This window comes from Diorhabda carinulata, chromosome 1, assembly GCF_026250575.1.
Source record: "Diorhabda carinulata isolate Delta chromosome 1, icDioCari1.1, whole genome shotgun sequence".
In the NCBI taxonomy this organism is placed as follows: Eukaryota; Metazoa; Arthropoda; class Insecta; order Coleoptera; family Chrysomelidae; genus Diorhabda; species Diorhabda carinulata.
This window is the reverse complement of record NC_079460.1, coordinates 12,271,079-12,290,858: the sequence shown is the minus strand read 5'-3', so window position 1 is coordinate 12,290,858 and position 19,780 is coordinate 12,271,079. Positions and strand designations below refer to the sequence as shown.

Sequence of the window (19,780 nt, the reverse complement as noted above, 5' to 3'; positions counted from 1 at the left end):
ATTATTATATGACTTTTAACCAATTAGTAAGTTCCGTAAGCAGGCAAAAGTAAAAATATAATCAATTACTTCGACTAAATATGATTGAAATATGCATTTAACTTTATTAACCGTGCCAATTTTGAACTTGGAAGTCGTACTCAAAGTTGCACTGAATTATAAAAATAACTACAACACAATTCATTAAAACATTTGCCGTGTGTACCTAATGTGAACAAACAAAAATATTCATATAAAGAGCTACCTCACTTTAGAATAGCTAGAAATATGTTGGTTCTCCATTCAATTGCCACATGGGAATGATCATTTTCCTAAGAAAATACACAACTCAATTCCCAGAGGTGAGTAAGTAAGTTACGAGATAGAGATGAACTGAAGCAAATTTCTTGAAATAAATGCAAATCAACAATATTCTGGTAAAGATAGATCTCACTCACAGGTATATATACTAGCGAATTTATATCTTCAGCTATAGCTATAGATTGGTGATAATATTGCAGAGCAAAACAGCGGTATTTTACTGAGCGTGTTGTAAGTCAGTGTCCATTGCCCACACCTTGTTGTATGTTAATATTTCTACCTCTATAAAATCCATTCAGTTGACGATTTTTCAATTTTCTCTAAGTTCTTATCAGATTATTAGGTTTAACTTTGTGATTGAATTAGTCTATCAAATAAGTGACTTTTCATAACAATAATTTCAATACATTGATAAATATAGCAATGCAGTCTTCTCGTCGAACATTGAGTAACTAATAATAAGTTGTCAATCAACCAAAAGTTTTTTTTATTTTTATTGACAATCTATATAACTTATTTGTACAGTGTACAATCTATTACACAATTATTTTGATAAGATGATATCTTTTCACGAAAATATTACAACTCACTAGGTTCTTTCCAATAAATTTATCCATCGGACAATAAATTTATCTTTCTTTCCCAATAAGTTTTCCAATGTCTGTGCTTTCATTCAATTTAAACAATCTATTGAAATACTGAATGTCAAATATACATTCACTTTTAGTATTAGCCTCTACAAAAAAGCTCATATGAGAATGTTTTATTCAATATTAGAATCAACAATCACGTTATCCAAGAATTTTTTCTCGAAGGTTATATTCCTATTATTATTTTTCTTCTGGATCGTATTACTAGGTAGATGTCATCATTTCTTACATACCGAAAAGTGATTGGGGCCATTTAATATTACGGACAATTTTTAAAAACCTAATAATTAAGATTTTGTTTCAAAAGAATGGATAGAGGTTCCTTACAATAATTTGACTTCTTTTTAAATTGAGTTTTTCATATCCTCTTCATTATGGTTGAATTGATAACAATGGAAAGATAATTAAAATGAATATTTCTGTTCGATCGTAAAACATAAGTACATATATAAATACGGATAAAAAACATCACCTTCGAACTTTTGTCTTAGTGGAAAATTTGTAGTAGTTGTAGTCTGCTAAATTGTGAAAAGAATAATGAATGGAAATTTACGAAAATATTCTATGTATTCTAGCTGCTTCAATCATTAAAAAAATAATACATTAATTTGTTATAAACCTATATTTTGCTAATTGAAATGAAAATAACAAAATCTATAAAGATAATATCATTTATTGAATAACATTATAAATTCACTTTCGCAAATAAATAACATTGAATCGCAAGGAGTGGGAAACTCAATGTAATAAATATCTTTATTGAAGCAATAGGATGAAAAATATTTCTTCAAATCCACTTTAAACTGTGTTCATTTATAAACCTAATCTTCTCCCGAATCTCAAAAAGACATGATCAACATCTTGTCTTTTGTCATTTAAGTTAGTATTTCTTTCTTCCAATCTATCGGCATCTGAAATAGAAAAACGAATATGAAACTATCATATATCAATATTATTTTAATCATTCAATCAAGTGATTTTGGTATATATTACAGAATAAAGTTTAACTACTCATATTGTTCAAGTATGTTCCTTCTCAAATAGTTTATATGTTATTTCAATAGTTTTACTCCACGTTCCTATATTCTTTTCTGTTCTGGTTTATATTCTTTTCTTTTCTGGTTTCACTCAACTTTGTTACTCAGTCACCTTATTCTTGACCATCCTATTGACTTCTCCACCATCATATTTTGACCTTGAAATGATTTTATCAGTGTAATTTCCTCTCTCCCGAAATTTCTAATTCCGAATGTGTCTATATTTTACCGCTAGGAGTATTGTTGTTCTCAAGTGTGTCTTATGCTATTACTACCTTTGTTGCACTCTATTTATTTCCTTCTCTTCTTGAATCATTATGCCAAGATAGCTGGAACTTGTAATCTGTTCTGGTGCGTATTCTCCTCTTCCTTATTGGGGTTCCTTCAGCTGTGAAAGAAGATGCCAAAAAATCTCAAATATAAACAAAAATAAATTTGAGAAGCGAACTGCAAAAGTTTTTGACAACCATGCCACATTCGTCCTATTTTTGGGTTATAAACGGGTTTCAGTGCTTTTTTGTCTCATATTTGTCTCAATTTCAGTTCTTTTACCCTGTCATAAGCTATTTGCTACACAAATGGAACATATACTTTTGCTTTCGTCACTAGTTATCCTTCTAATTCATCTTAGTATCAATATCAAGTATCTTGAATCTCGCGCTTTCCTCCTTACTCTATATCTATGTATCTTGAATTGTTTTTTTTTACTTCTAGTCTTCACCTCAATTTTTCCAAAGTATCTTTGAAAAAGAAGTATGCCAAATATTATAAAGAATATATAGTAAATGTAATGTAATATGTTAGAATAAAAGTATTTGTCCAGAAAATAGGAAATAAAGATAGCTCCACACAGTGAAAAAGTAACCTAGTAAAGTAGATATTATTTCAAAAAGATTCTACGATATGCATATCTTTATTAAAAATAAAGAAAAAAAAATCCATAAAAGAGTTATACAGAGATAGTCCCAGAAGCAAATGAAATGTAGAATAATTATTTAAAAAACGAATTTGAAGAAAATCAAATACTACCTAGCAAACAAAAAGGCAAAACAAGTATAGATCGCACAAAAGGTGGACATGTCTTAAAGAAATAAGCAAGTATTCGCTACACTATTCGACTTAAGGACCGGAGAATTTATAAAAAAGATAAAAATTATGTATACTTACACTGTTTGGGCATGTCTTCAACAGCCTGTTCGATTGCGAAACAAAGTTGTCTTAGAGATGGGTTCATTTGCTCTTGAATGGCACTAGGTGGGCAGCTTATGATCGATGCTTTCGCAACAGATGTCAATAAGATAGCAAGGACCGTTCCAAAAACGGAAACAATCATTGCTGGCAGATGCATTCTAGAACCTAAAATGAGATATATATTTGTAATTTAAAATCAAAAGTAACTTGATATATAGTTGTTAGTGAAAAACAGTAATATACAGAATAAGAATTATATATTGTTTTTGCCACAAATAAGAAAAAAAGCAGTGATGACAAAGACAATAAATATAAGGTATATACAAAAATATAGATATTCGAAATTTGTAATGATTCAAAGATATTTATAATTTATACTATTTGAGTCGGTGCTTTGAAAATTTGAAAAACCTTCTCCCCTATGTAAATATAATGTAATTACAATCATCTGTAAGTTGTGCCGTAATCAATTCATACGCTAGGAATTATTTCCATTTTATCATATGTACTTTCTAGACCAACTAAGATCTGATCATGGAAATTTCTAGTATGTTTAATAATGCTTCTTGGCTATCAAATTACCACTATTCCTTCATAGACATTCATCTTCTCTTATTTAGCAATACCTATCAAAGGCATTACATCAGAAATTAATAGATTCTATATTATAATTAATATGTTCTAAAAATGACACGTAATATTCTACTGTAACTGCAAAAGCGAATGAAATACGAAATTGTTGAAAAAAAGGAGTACCAAAATGAGAATATTGCTATTTATAAATAATAACAATAATGCTATTTATATTTTTCATACAGAGTATTCCAAAACAACATAATACACCCTGTAAACGTTCAAATGAATTAGGAAACTAGTCATAAAAAACAAATTGTAGCTGTACAGAAAGCTATTAGTTTTTGGATGTTGAATTTGTCCCAGTTGTGGACTACCATTTTATTTTGAATTTGATTGATATTATATAATTAGAAGTTGAATGAACGTTTTTGGAAGTTGAACAAATATGTTCAAGCACAAATTGAGATGCTGATAGTTTGACGACAAAATGTACTGTGTGACTTGTCTGTGTATTCTCTGGACGTGAATGTTAAGAAGAAATCGTTTATTCGGAAATTACAAAAAAAATCAGTCTTGATAAATGGCATTCTATTTTGGGTCATTTAGTTACAATGCTACTATCTTATAAACAAACAGCATATGAATTTAAATAAAACATAAATAAACATAAATAAAATACTTACTCGATTATAAAAAAGAAAAAAATTAGCAATAAATATAAATTAAAAATTTTTAAAATAAAAACTAAAAGTAAATAGATACTTACTTTTCTAAAAAGTTGAAAATAAACCAACAAAAGGAAACGACAAATAAACAATATATAATAAATATTATAATTCAAACGTGATTGCGGCAGATCGAAAGATTATTCTTTCCAGTTTTCAGGCTGGATATAAATATGGTTTTCTTATATCATTTTTATGATAGGAGTAGGAAATATTGAGGGTTCCCAATCCTTCGTTTTGAGATTTATTATTATGTTGATAATAATCAATTGATGCTTTTCTCATTGATCATAATATATTGCAAATTTCAACACAGCACAAATATGTAAAATATTTTGAAATGTTTTTTCTATTTATTATTTGTTCACGAATAGCCAATGGATACGGTACTGTTCAAAAAATAATCAAATGCCAATTCTATTGAAAGATATAAGACAGCTGTTATTCTTAATAATGCATTTCACAATTAATCCACATTTATTATTTAATAACGTCTGACATTAATGCTAGAAGGTATGAACTATAATAAAAAATAACTTGTTTTGTGTATACAGCCACACAGCGTGCTTTAGATTGCTGCAAAATCAACAACATTGTTTTTAATCAAAATATTTTTTCAATTAGCGCGTTAATTATCGACCATATTGATACCTATTGAATAAAAATAGGATAATTATTTACCTAATACATTTCTGCGGCATTTATCTGTCGTATAAATTCCTATGGTAAACAATACGCAAAAAAAGAACCCTCTTAAAATTATAATCGTAGGTACTGAAATGTAGAAGTAACTATAGATAAAATGTTGGCAAACAGTATCATTTGATATCTATTTGATACAAGAGTTATATATGAGTTATTCTACAAAAGGCTAGTATTGTAGAATAACTGCATTTGAAGATGACATGAGAGTAAGAATATCTTATTGGAGTGGAATGAATGATAAATATTGTATAACAATGAATAAAAGCAATACAACAATAATATCATGGGGTCATTATTCAATATACCAAAGACAAAATAAAGAACCAAGATGAAGAATAGAAATAAAGATTCTACGAAGAATGTTGGATAGCAGATACAGAAAGTCAGTGGAAAGTGAAGTGATATTTACAAGGACTCATAAAGATTCAAAAGTAGAAGTAACTATGCGTATAATAACAAAAATTATTCAGAAAAAAATATTTAACAACGAAAAGTGGAAGGGAAGAGTTGTGAAAGTAGAAACAAAATAAGGAGAGCCACTGAAAAAAAAGGTGAAGTGCTCACACCGAATAATGGTTTTAATTTTCAACGTTGATAAATTGTTCTCAATTTCAATAGTAATAATTTCGTTAAATGCTCAATTTAAAGCTAAGATGATTTTGTTGTGATTATAATTTTGGGAGTGATAATTGATATCGATTATATAAAGTATGTTCAACAGAAAATTTTTGCTCAAACTTACTTTTTTATTATTCGTTTTTTCTATTCATTCCCTATGGTGTTGGAGAATTTTGTGCTTTTGTACATTCTTTTTGTTTATTTTAAGTATAAGTTACTGTTCGCACAAAAATTCTCTCTCTCTAAACCGTTTCGATATTTCATCGAATAAACCTCAATTAACATATCTATTAGGATTAAATAACGATTTTCAGAGGCTGAGACAGGCAAAGACTCTCCTGGAAAACTATAACCAGAGAAGATCCGCTGAATGTATCAACCTAAGTAAGAACATTCTGGATATTCTAGAAGGAGTGGGATTAACAGATCAGCTATAAACATTGGTTTCCGAGTACCACAGCAAGAAAGGAGGACACAATAGATCTTTTGGTTCGTAGTGTATATGATACCCAATATTCACATAGATACATACATACACATAAGAAATTATTTATTTCTGATCCAAAGTATCAAATTATATTATTTTATTATTCAATAATTCATCAAACTTTTTTCAGTATTTTTACAAAATTCAAATCCAATAATTGTATTATGTAATCGAAAATAATGCGTACTTATCATTACGTTCATTTCAACATATCAATTTCCTTATTTAATTAATATTGTTTTGTTTACAATTATTTTTATTCAAATGAACAATGAAAAAATGTGCTTCATATTACAGAATTAAAATATGATGGAACCTGAAAAGTATTACATCACCTTGACTCTACCAACAAGAGATTTGTTACAATTAACAGATTTCCCAAGATGAACTATGAAAAGGAATTCCTTTTTTATTAGAGTGAAAAAATATATTTTACATACCATCCCCATAAATTATTCTCTCTATGTCAGATACAAGATTTTGTCGTTTTATCTGATTTAATAAACTAAAGTAATCGAGGAGGCAACCCATTATTTTAGAAGAAAATTAAAAGGTGTCATAAAAATATAACATAATAAACATATAAAGTGAATCATAAGAAACTTTACATACTTTTACCGTATGTAGAGACCCTCAGGAACGATATCATAAGGCTACTAAAAAGTGTAAATTCCTCTTCCTAATTCATTTATAGGGTGATTTGCAAGTGGAAGAACAGAAGGCCATGTAGAAAATGACATTATTGACGCTGTTACAATGAACCCTACAATAAGCACTAGACAACTAATTTGAGAACTTAATGTTACTTAATCAAAAGTAAGTCTTACAAAAAGTACCCTTATCATATTCAAGTGGTTCAACGACCACATCCTGGAGACGGAATCCATAGGTTGGAATTTTGTATATGGATTAAGAATCATCAACCAACGCTGTACAGGACACTATTCACAAATAAAGCCCAATTTACAAGAGACAGGATAAATAATTGCTGTAATTCACATGTATGGGTAAAAGAAAATCCTCATGCTATTCGAGAATGTCGTTCCCACTTAAGGTTTTCGGTTAAATGGATTGGTATCACTAATGACAAATTGATAGGCCCTCACTTATTTGATGATCCTCGAAGAGGGCAGGTCTATTTGGACTTTTTACAAAATATTTTGCCAATTGGCCTGCCAACGCGAACGTTGTTATCCGAGGGATGTATTTTCAGCATGATAGGGATTCCCACTTTTTCAATGACAGTGAAACAACATTTGAATAATGTTTATGGCAACTGGTAAATAGGACGAAAAGATCCTATTTCATGACTTTCAAGTTCCTTAATTTCAATACTATTAGAAACGATTCCTAGAGTTCGGCAACAAAAATGTGTAGAAACTTGGTTCCATTTCGAGAATACTCTTCGAACTATTTTTATTTTGTCGCAATTTTTGTATTTCATTCAGTTCTAATTAGTTAGTTATTATTATAAAATTGTTGGTTATTGTTATTAATCACTGTTATTATTGTTATTAGTCACCCTTTTTTGTTGTTTGGTATTTGTAGTTATTGTAATTCGATACAGTTTATCATTTTAGCTAGAGCACTCGAAATTCATAGCATTGGCTTGCATTAATACCTTATTTTGTCCAGGCAATTTAGGAAAAATCGCTTAGTTTTCCACGATCAGTATGAAACTTTGTATTTAGATGGTGGAAAGTGTGTACAATGACATATCTTTATCCGTGGTCTGAGAAATTTTTTTGTCATTGTCAAAAGCACCGATATATGTCGAATTTTAAGGAAATTTCTCATTTTTTGCCTGTAACTTCATTGCTAGTGGCTTTACCAAAAAAAAGTTAAATTCTTTTTTTTTTGTCATTAAAAGACCTACAAAAGTAGACGTCACGCGTTGAAAAATATTAATTTGTTAAAGAGATACAGTAAAACACAATAATAATTATTATTTTTATATAAACAATGATAAAGTAGCTTAATAATTGTCATTGGTTCTTGTAATTGTGCAAAAATACTCTCAACTATCAATAAATGACGTGTGCAAAAGCTGGAGATTGTACGTTTAATGGTTCATGAGTTATGGCCTTATAAACAAATTAACAGCAATAACAAATAACTTGGTCTGTGCGTTGAATGTGGTTGTGTATTGAGTATTTTTTAGCTATGCCAATCGATTCCTCTCGAGGCGAGGTATCAAATTAAAAAAAAAATCATCCCTTTATAGCAATTAGTTCCCGAGAAAAGTACGGCTAAAGATGCGCGGTCGAATTTGAACGCTCGAAACCACTTTTTTTCGCGCTTGAATCCGCTATCCCCACCGCGCGCGATCAAGGAAAACCGAGCGCTCCGCTGACATTTGTTAATTTTTTTTGCAGGGAGAAATTTCCACGAGATACGTGATTTTTCATGTAAAGACAATACTGTAAATAACAAATTATGTGGTATTTTTTTTTTCGTCAACTCGCTAAATTTGTTGTACAGTTAATTTTTCACTTTCCCGGTCTGTATCTCCGTGGTTTTCCAACGAAACTCAATTTTTTTTTTAAATGAAAGCTATTTTTATGCACTTTCGATCTACGTCAAAAAAAATTATGAAAAAAAGACGAATCCGCACGAGATTTCATTTTTGAAATCCCCTTAGAGGGGATTTCAAAAATAAATTCCCTTGATTGCAAAATTCAATTTTTTTTTAAATGAACGTCGACTTCCTACATAAAATAATGAAATCTACTCATAAAAAAATCAGCACAACCACATTCAACGCACAGACCAAGTTATTTGTTATTGCTGTTAATTTGTTTATAAGGCCATAACTCATGAACCATTAAACGTACAATCTCCAGCTTTTGCACACGTCATTTATTGATAGTTCAGAGTATTTTTGCACAATTACAAGAACCAATGACAATTATTAAGCTACTTTATCATTGTTTATATAAAAATAATAATTATTATTGTGTTTTACTGTATCTCTTTAACAAATTAATATTTTTCAACGCGTGACGTCTACTTTTGTAGGTCTTTTAATGACAAAAAAAAAAGAATTTAACTTTTTTTTGGTAAAGCCACTAGCAATGAAGTTATAAGCAAAAAATGAGAAATTTCCTTAAAATTCGACATATATCGGTGCTTTTGACAATGACAAAAAAATTTCTCAGACCACGGATAAAGATATGTCATTGTACACGCTATCCACCACCTAAATACAAAGTTTCATACTGATCGTGGAAAACTACGCAAAATGATGATTTTTGGGCTATCTCGCCTGGACTAATTATGTGATACATCATTATGGTTGTTCTATATTTGATAAGATCGATCCTTTACTAAAAAATGTTACATTTTCGCATATGCCGTTTCCAATGGTTATTCATGTAGTTTGAAAATCACTTATTGCATTTAAAAACATATTATACAGGGTGCAATACTCAATACAAATTTCTAAACAGTTTCTTCCAAAAGCCGGCCCTGGAATTTCTAAGCTTAGCTTATATCACTCGAATGCTTGATAGTGTGTACTACATAATGAAGAAATTTATGTAATCAAATGTGCAAAAACTACAGCCAATTATAATTTATGGTCAATTTCCCACATCACAAGAAGAGGTGTTGTTGTTGTTGACACTTTTTAGTAGCCACATGATATTCTTTCTAAGAGACTCTACATATGGTAGAAATATGTAAAGTTCCCCATGACTCCCCCTTTATGATCTGATCTGAAGGCTCAAAACAATCGTATACGTACTACAGAATTAGATTGAGATATTATATTATGCTTTGTTTTGATATATCATTGAACAAACATTAGCTGTACCCATAATTGTAAAAAACAAATTTCTAGGGAGATAAGAATACGAAAAATGGTGACGAAGCACTTCATAAAGAATGAGAATCTTGTCAACGACTTGAATACGGTGATTGGCAACAACAGATAGTTTTAACATCAAAACCATGGGGAAAATAATTAGTTAAAGAGCCAAAGATATTTGACAGAGAAAATGTGTGAATAAATTTACAATAAAGACACGGAAAACCGAGAGAGTTGCAGAATATTGTAGGTTAATGGAAGAGACATTTCAGCTTTAGAGAATAAATTATCTCTCTCCATTATTTTTGGGAACAAACATAAAAAATTTGAGAATTTATCTCTCTCTAATATTTTAGGCAACAGATATATGAAATTTGAAGCGGCAGTAGATCAACTATCATGTTATACTTATTTTTAATTGGATTAGTAGCTATGAAGCAACAATTGTACTAATGTTTATATACGAGGATATATTGAAAAATTTTTAACCTACTATAGAACTAAACAAAATTTCAATGTCAAAATATTTTATTACTCAATTCAACTTACTCAACATATTCTACACTTAATTGGATACATTTATATTTATACAGCAAACCTGCAACGTCTCTAAAACTTAAAAAAAAATATTTCTTCTTGCTCTGCAAACCAGACCTCCACAGCTTTTATTACCTTCTCGGTGGAAGAAAATTTACGACCTTTTAAACTTTTTTTCAGTTGAGGAAAGAGATGATAGTCGGACGGAGCCAAATCTGGTGAATAAAGGGGGTGTTCTAGTAATTCAAATTCTAAATTAAGAATTTTTTGCATGGATACATGAGATTTTGTGCAGAGGTCATGTCTTGCAAAAACAAAACACCTTTGGATAGCTTTCCGCGTCTTTTCTCTTTAAGTTTTCCCGTAGAGTGCTCAGTAATGTCGAATATCAATCTCCCGTTATTGTTCTACCCTTATCCAAAAAATAAACCATGATTACTCCATGGCAATCCCAAAAAACTGGAGCAAGAACTTTTCCAGCAGATTTTTGGACACGAAACTTAGATCTTGGAGAACCAGAGTGTCACCATTCCATCGATTGTTGCTTTGCTTCTGGATCGTAGAAATGTACCCAAGTCTCATTCATAGCAACAATTCGGTTTAAGAAGTCTACATGGTTTTCAAATCGAGCACAGATGGAACGCGATGCTTCTACCCTTGCACGCTTTTGGTCAACATTCAAACATCTGGGGATCCATTTTGCAGCAATTTTTCTCATCTCCAAATTGACTTGAACTATATGATGAACGCGTTCGTATGAAATATTCAGTGCTTCAGATATGCGTTTTAGCCCAATTCGACGGTCTGATAAAATCATGTCATGAACTGCATCAATATTTTCGGGGCTGACACAGAAATTGGCCTTCCCGATCAGTCATCACCTTCATTGGAAAATTTACCTCTTTTGAAACTTGCAGTCCAATATTTCACGGTCGCATACAAAGGACATTGATCACTAAGGGTATTAAGTATATCTTCGTAAATCTGCTTACCTCTTAACCCTTTTAAATACAGGTACTTGATGATGGCTCGATACTCCAATTTTTCGATTTTCACAATTTCGATGGACATCTTTTTTTTTAATTTATTGCGTAACTCTGGTTTACTTTTTTGAAGTCAAACTTTACACTGACACTTCTAATAAGTTATTGTTCATTGCTTTGGTAACGCAATATTTTGTTTATGCATGGTACTGGTCTAGGCTTACTAGATATCAATACATCCTCGTTGTACTTTTCATATTTTTGAATTTCACCTTTAACTCTTTTTTTATTCATTTTTGTTTTGATAATGTCACTTTACTACTGGATTCTGATTTCTTCTATAACAATGTTGTAAACTCTATATGTATTTAAATTTTATTTAGGAGTAAGAATAGTTTTATAGTATATATATATATATATATATATATATATATATATATATATATATATATATATATATATATATATATATACGTCCAGACTGATATAACTGGAAATTATCATTATTGGTTTGTTAATTTCTACAAAAAAACTCATCAAAATAAAAAATAATCAGGAATAGGTATCCTGATATACTTCATTGTTCCCTTAACTTTAGAATAATATCACGATATCATTTATTCGAAATGCGAGGAAAAAACTCTATTTTGCTATTGCTATAAATTATAGTACAATCTTCAATTTTATAGCGAAAACCATAGTTTATATTTATAATAATTAGCTTCAGCTTGAAGAGACATATCTAAATGAGCTTATAGCATATTCTATTTTTTATATCAGTGTTTACGTAAGGAGGTGTGAATGAAATATAACAAATACTACACATTTTGGCAATAACTGACCAATTTCCATGCTCCTAAATGTGAATCTCAGTAACGTAATTAGAGGCTAGTAATCGAGTATTACAATACTCAACTTAATGTAACGTTTCCGGTATACATAAAAATGGCTTGGTTAATGACTATTAGAAAAAAATATTCGCAGGGACGTGACCTAATAATGTATACTAAAATCTATAGAAATTTTCGAGAAAACGTAATTGACCACCTGTAACTTTTTCAATTATCAATTATTTCTTGTTAAAATATATTGAGCTACACGTTAGAGACTTGGCACAATATATCAACATAACTGGATCTATCTATTTGAGTTTCACGTAACATGTTTAATATAATCTCGATCCATCTGCATATACTATAACTGAAAAAATCAACATTTGTAGCTCTACAGTATTTATTTCCACTATCATACTTGTTTTTTTATGTCTCCTTGAAGTTTTATTTTTTAATGGAGATATAGGTCAAATTGATGGAATTGGTAGCCGACGTGTAACGTCTATATTGTTGTCTCAACTTGATAAATCTAATCTGAAGTGAATATATTCACAGCTCTAAGTAATTTTTTGGATAATGTACTTAGCACGTCACTGTTTATGAAAGCTTACAACTTATTAACTTATTTTCCCCGACTTAAGAATAATTATTCTATTCCCTCACGCTTTCTCATCAGTTTATCTCATAATACTTATAATATTTATATATATATATATATATATATATATATATATATATATATATATATATTTATCGATAAACTAATATTTGTGTAAGCCGAGTATGATTCTTTGATTCCTATTTATTCATTTTTTTCGTATCCAGATGATTGGCTTGTGGAGGGCGCGATTGCCTCCAGCGCTCTTCAATGGATTCACCCCTACCTCAAAATAATATTTTGAAGCATAAACAGGAACATCAGTTATATTTTTTACATTACAGTTACATTTTTATCAACTAATGCTAGTACTTCTAATTGAAACTAAGACTTTATGCTGCTGCTAGAGCTTGATATTTCAAGTGAAAACAGATTTCTCATTCACATTGCCTAAATAAAATACAAATAATTTTTCAATTCCGGCAGGACAATAAAAAAACTTTTTGAACTTACAAGAAAATTAATGTAAAGATAGTTTACACCATCAATAAAACTATAAATCAATTGAACTACGACCTCAAGTTTCACCGAAAGAATCAAATTTGTATCAATATTTTAAATAACAATAATTCCTGTCAAGAAAAATTCACACAGTAGGTAGTTGATTTTAATTTAAGATTAAAATATATAGAGCTATCTTTACAAATTTTTCACAAATAGGTGTAGGAATCTATATCAAAAGCACCTAGGATTTCAAAGAAAAAATTGAAAAAAGAAAATAAATTAAAAGGTCATCAATACGATAAAAAAAAGAAAACTGCATCAAAGAACCATCAAAAACATAACTTCAATTATAAAGATTAAAAACTCTTGGAACGGAAAGAGAATTTTTAGAATGGTTCACATTCACAAGAAAGAAAAAACTATAAATGATAAAAAACACCTAAATCACTCAAGTAAAATTTATAGCTCTATTTTGTAAATTCTAATAAAACTAGATATAATTCATTTGATTACTGCTACATATTTGAGATGTAAGAAATATGAACAATTCATTTTTTTATTAGAACAAAGTTCTAGTTTGATTTTCTTTTTATTTTGAAATTCATGATGTGGATGATCTATTGATTAATATATATATATATATATATATATATATATATATATATATATATATATATAAATGCATCTAAAAGTTCTTGATTTTAGGTCTTTTTTTTGCTAGTTTTTAGAAATTATTCAACCTAAGAACTCTAGAAATTTAAATATATTGCCTTTATAAAAATTTTTTGATAATGCCATTTTTTGAGGCCGCAATAGATCGAAACGTCAACATTGCTCTTCTAACTAGAAGCATTATCAAAAAATTATAATTAAAACCTTAAGAAAAATAATTATAATATATATATATATATATATATATATATATATATATAACTAATTGCTCGAATATATATTAATGATCAAATCCACTTACTTATTATTTACAGAAATTTGAACAAATTTTCTTGAAAAACGCTTCTTAACAGTCGATTTGAATTCTGTGTGTCTTCTTTTATATGTCCTGTGAACGAGCGCCTACGTAGAACGATGACTATGTTTCTGCGCACTCGTCAATTTTTCAGACATATCACAATATGTCTGTCATCACACAATTAGGAGACATACCGTGTAGATAATAGTTAATTGAGTTGGCACAGGTAAACAAATCTCGGCAAACCATCAACGAGAGCTTTAACGGAAACGCGTGATTTCTAATTCGACGTTTGGTGATAATACTAGAGAAATTGTAATAAATCTTTTTTTGGTAATATCTACAACAAAAATACATCGACATACATCATTAACAGTAACGTTGATAATATTGGTATTGCATAACCAATTAAAGGGTAATTGAATGTATTCAATTAGAAATCATATTTTCATTTGAAGTAAATTCTTTTAGTTTATTATGATGATAATCAAGTGAAACATCCTGAAAGAATTTCAAGTTAATTAGTTATGAGGGTAAAATTTAATATATATATATATATATATATATATATATATATATATATATATATCATAACTTATTTTGAAAAACATTACATTTTTCAAGATTGATGCTCAAATTTATGATTTTAATTATTCTTAATACCAATTTATGAAAAATAATTAACCAAATATATGTAGGTTATGAGAAATTGAGATATAGATGTTTTCAAAATTCATAAAGCGCCCATTTCCGTAGTCAGAAATATAAAAAGACCGATACCCTGTACTTAAAATGGTTTATAATTTACGATATAGGTATAGAATATATAATCAACTACTGGCAACCAGGCATGTATGTGATGGCCGACAGAGATTCATATATAGTCAGTCCATTCAATCAGGAGAAAAAGGGTGTATTATAGAATTGTGTTTCCCGCTACATATTTTCGTGAAAATTTAGAATTAATAACTAATAATCATTATAATATTTAGTGGTGCAGTAAATAATTAATTCATCATAATATTTTTACCCTTAAAAACAACCCTTTTATCATGATATTTATGAAAAAAATATAAACCCATTTTTTTGTTGTTTACTATTTCTCAATGATTGAAAGGAAAAATTAAAATAATGTATATAATGAATTTTTTATTAAATGGAATGTCTCCCGTTATTGTTTTACCCTTATCCAAAAAATAAACCATGATTACTCCATGGTTATCCTAAAAAAACTGAAGCAAGAACTTTTCCAGCAGATTTTGGGACACGAAACTTCTTAGGTCTTGGAGAACCAGAGTGTCACCATTCCATCGATTGTTGCTTTGTATCTGGATCGTAGAAATGTACCCAAGTCTCATTCATAGTAACAATTCGGTTTGAGAAGTCTACATCGTTTTCAACTCGAGTACAGATCGAACGCGAAGTTTGCACACTTTTAGTTAACATTCAATCATTTGGGGATCCATTTTGCACAATTTTTCCCATGTCAAAATTGACATGAACTATATGATGAACACGTTCGTATGAAATATTCAGTGCTTCAAACATCCGTTTTAGCCCAATTCGACGCTCTGATAAAATGTCATGAACTGCATCGATATTTATTGTTGGTTTCTATTGTAACGCAATATTTTGGTTATGCATGGAACTGATCTAGGCTCTAGATATCAATACATCCTCGTAGGACATTTTATTTACTATCCCATGTAGAATTCTGAAATGAAATAAAAATTAATTCGAGATCTTTGCCATAACTGTATCCGCCATTACTCTTAATCAAAGCTTTTCATGTCACACCCTGTATAGAAAAAATTGGACGTTTGCAGCTAAAATAAACACTTTTTTTATTAGATGATACAAATTGTACGAATTCATTAATTTATCAAATAATTTTATCTAAATGATGAAAGCTTATTATAAAATGTAGAATAGGATAATGAAAAGACCTAAATCCTGATCAATCTACTGAAGAAAAAAAAATTCACTTGCCTTTTAAAAAAGCTATTTCGAAAAAGCGAATATTATTTGAAAAAAAATGGCTTGATTTTATCTCAAACACACATCTGTAGGATATGAGCTGATTACACAGAAAACAATAGTATTTGCTTTTGCGTTGATTTTTCATTATTCTCGCTAGATATATCATAGAACATATAGATAGAACATATATCAAACAAACATCAAGATATAAATCCAAAAACATTTTTAAGGAGATTTATAAGCAACTTCAAGATTTTTCATTCCCTAAAATTATCAATAAATATAATTTTATTTTGTATATAATCTATAAAATATTTTATTGACATAAACTTTAGACATTTAAGGTCGTAAATTCCTATTCCACTTAAAACAAAATAACAATAAAGGTATTTTTTTTCCGATATTATTTGTTGGAAAATATTTACAAATCTTTTATTAACTTATCAATCGATACTGAATTATTCTTCAACGTATACCCGCTGGACTACGGAAACATATATCCTATACTTTACGTACAACTTTTTAATTGAAGTTCAGGAAATTACAATAAAAAATATTGCTTCCACCTCTAGTCTTACATTAGAAGATTAATGACGTAAATAGTCTAATCCCGGTTTTATTACACATAGGAAAGAAGAAGTAAACCTGTGACATAATTAATCCTTCTATTGAACATAATTGGTCCTCGCCGAATAAGTACTCGGTTATCGAAACAAGCGTCAGTGAAATTTAATGTTGGTGTGGTGGTTGCAGTAAACAGTGGTTCGTAAACTGATGAGCTAGCTAATTGTCGTCATCGGTGATAACTGTAATCATCTCCTTCTTCGCGTAACCAGCACGCCTGTAGCAAATCTTGCCTACACCATTTCGAGACTTATCTTTTGTGATTCAGAATATTTTTGTACATATACTCTTCAAACCAGAAGGATGTTATGGTTGAAAGAGAATATTGTTTCATTTTTTATAACGTCATCACAATATTGAAAATGTATTTATTTACAATGTATATATTTTTATATTATTCTTTGACATCGTTTGCTTTACTTGTCACTATGTGTTTACTATGGCGTCTACTTCATAACTCGTACGGTTGCTATATCATCGATTTCTAGAATCTTCGATTCCTGGAAATCTCTAATTTGCCATAAACAAACAAAAAAGCCTTCTTAAAATCGTCTGTATAAAAAAATAATACAGAAAACATAATATGAATAGGTCGCGAACAAATAGCCACTACAAATAGTACCCGTGCATCCACCAAACTTAATGTTCATTAGAAATTAAGAAGGTCTCTGTAAAATAAGCTACTTTATAATAAAGCAGGCTTTAGAGCTCCCTCTAAAGGTAAATGATAAAAACTCCAAAAGGTACACTCGTAAAACATTTCTCCGTCTGACCCAGTTGAATGATCCTTCTAGCATTTGTCAAAAATATTTTATTCTTATTTTGATATTCATGATGAAGGTGATCTATTGATCAATATAAATACGCAAATTGTCAATGTCAAGTCATATTTTGATAAAGACCTAAAATCTAGAACATTTAGAAACATATAAATATATAGTCTAACAGTCTTACATGTAATCTATAAAAATGTAAATAGTTCAGTTTTGCTTGTTTCATATTTTACATTTAGATTGAATAATCGGAATATAAAGAGCACAACAAAATTTAATAAATATCTAATCATTAATTCTGTATACAAGAACTGACATTCGAGATAACAAATGTCTACAAGTAACGTCAATTTTTGAAGATGATTTAAAAATTTTTTCACAATCCAAATAAAATTTTTAAAGAAAGTAGAATAATTTGTGGATGTTCAATTATTAAATATGTTTGAATGAAAAATAATTTGGACTTGAAGACATATTCTCTGGAAGGTTATCAATAAAATTGAGTTTTATTTTTTTTTCAAAGTTAATTATGAATATAAACTCAAAATTCAACATTTACTGCGCAATCAATGAGGCCTAACTAGCAGCCTTTTTACAAAATTCGTGTAACATTAAGAGGTGGTAAATTTAACAACCCTTACCTTTTTATTATAAATTTTTTTCGGGGTTTAGTTTTATAGAAAAAAAATATTACTCAAAACACATGTTTACTTTAAAATATTTTCCAATCTAAAGCTTTTTCATAAAACCAACAGTATATTACATATAAAAATTTTCATATATACATTTTAAAAGGTAATATCCTTATCCATTGTAGTTTTCTTGTGTATACTTCATACTTAGATTTTATTTTATTTGGGTCTTCAGTCATTTGTGTATTTGTTTCTTAGTTTTTATAAGTAAAAAATTTTTTGACAATAAAGCATTTCTCTCCCCCCCTCTCTCTCTCTTTCTCTCTTCTACCTAGAAAGCGATGCTTATTATTTCTCATAGTATAATAAACTATGTATTGGAATAGATAAAGTTAAAGTTTGCTAGTGTTGAAAAAATATCGGAAATATTGAATATAAAGCAGTATCCATTAGATTTTGAGAAAACGCTAAAACGTGTAGATTTTCACAATATAGACATCTGTCATTAATCAATTCCTGTCGTTCCATTTCCATTTATATATATATATATATATATATATATATATATATATATATATAAAGTGGACTAACTTCAATATATTTTCCTTATTTTGATATTCATGATAAAGGATAGGATAGAAATATTTCTATCAATGTCAATTTGAATATTGAATTTTGAATTCTATGAGTTGAAAAATGTATACAAGCATTAATAGTATCCAAAACCACCGAAAATCTCAATTAATTATTTCGATTATGAATTGAAGTTTTTTATGATTAGAATTGAATTTATCTTGTCATGAAAAACTTCAATTCACAATCGAGGTCGAGCAAAATAATAGAATCAATTTTCTTAATGTCACATTATATAAAATTAACAATAACATAAGAACAGAATGGTATAGGAAACCAACTTGGTCCTCAAGATATTTAAACTTTAATTCATCACAAAAAGATCAGTGATAATAAGTTTCACTGATAGATCTTTCCAACTATCAGATCCTGAATTTATATGCTTATCTGTTCAAAAAGCAAAAACTGCATTGAAAGAAAATAATTATCCGGAAAAAATGATAAATAACATATTCAAGAAAAAAATAAACAGATAATTTTGAAACAGAAGAGACCTAAAATCAAGAATACTCAGAAACATTAAAATATCAAAATATCTAAGAAATAAGAAATTAGAGAAATTTATAAAAATGCATCTAAATGTTCTTGATTTTAGGTCTCATCTGTTTTAAAATTA

The 19,780-nt window shown here is 29.0% G+C and overlaps 1 protein-coding gene across 1 annotated transcript; it reads right to left on the bottom strand.

Moving 5' to 3' along the window:
- Positions 1–1,605: 1,605 nt before the first annotated feature.
- LOC130898833 (myosuppressin) lies at positions 1,606–14,570 on the bottom strand. The gene is made up of 3 exons (XM_057808377.1): positions 14,526–14,570; positions 3,155–3,343; positions 1,606–1,861 (listed from the first exon to the last, which is right to left on the bottom strand). The coding sequence occupies exons 2-3, from the start codon at positions 3,333–3,335 to the stop codon at positions 1,764–1,766; spliced, it is 279 nt and encodes a 92-aa protein (XP_057664360.1). The 5' UTR covers positions 3,336–3,343; positions 14,526–14,570; the 3' UTR covers positions 1,606–1,763.
- Positions 14,571–19,780: the final 5,210 nt, after the last annotated feature.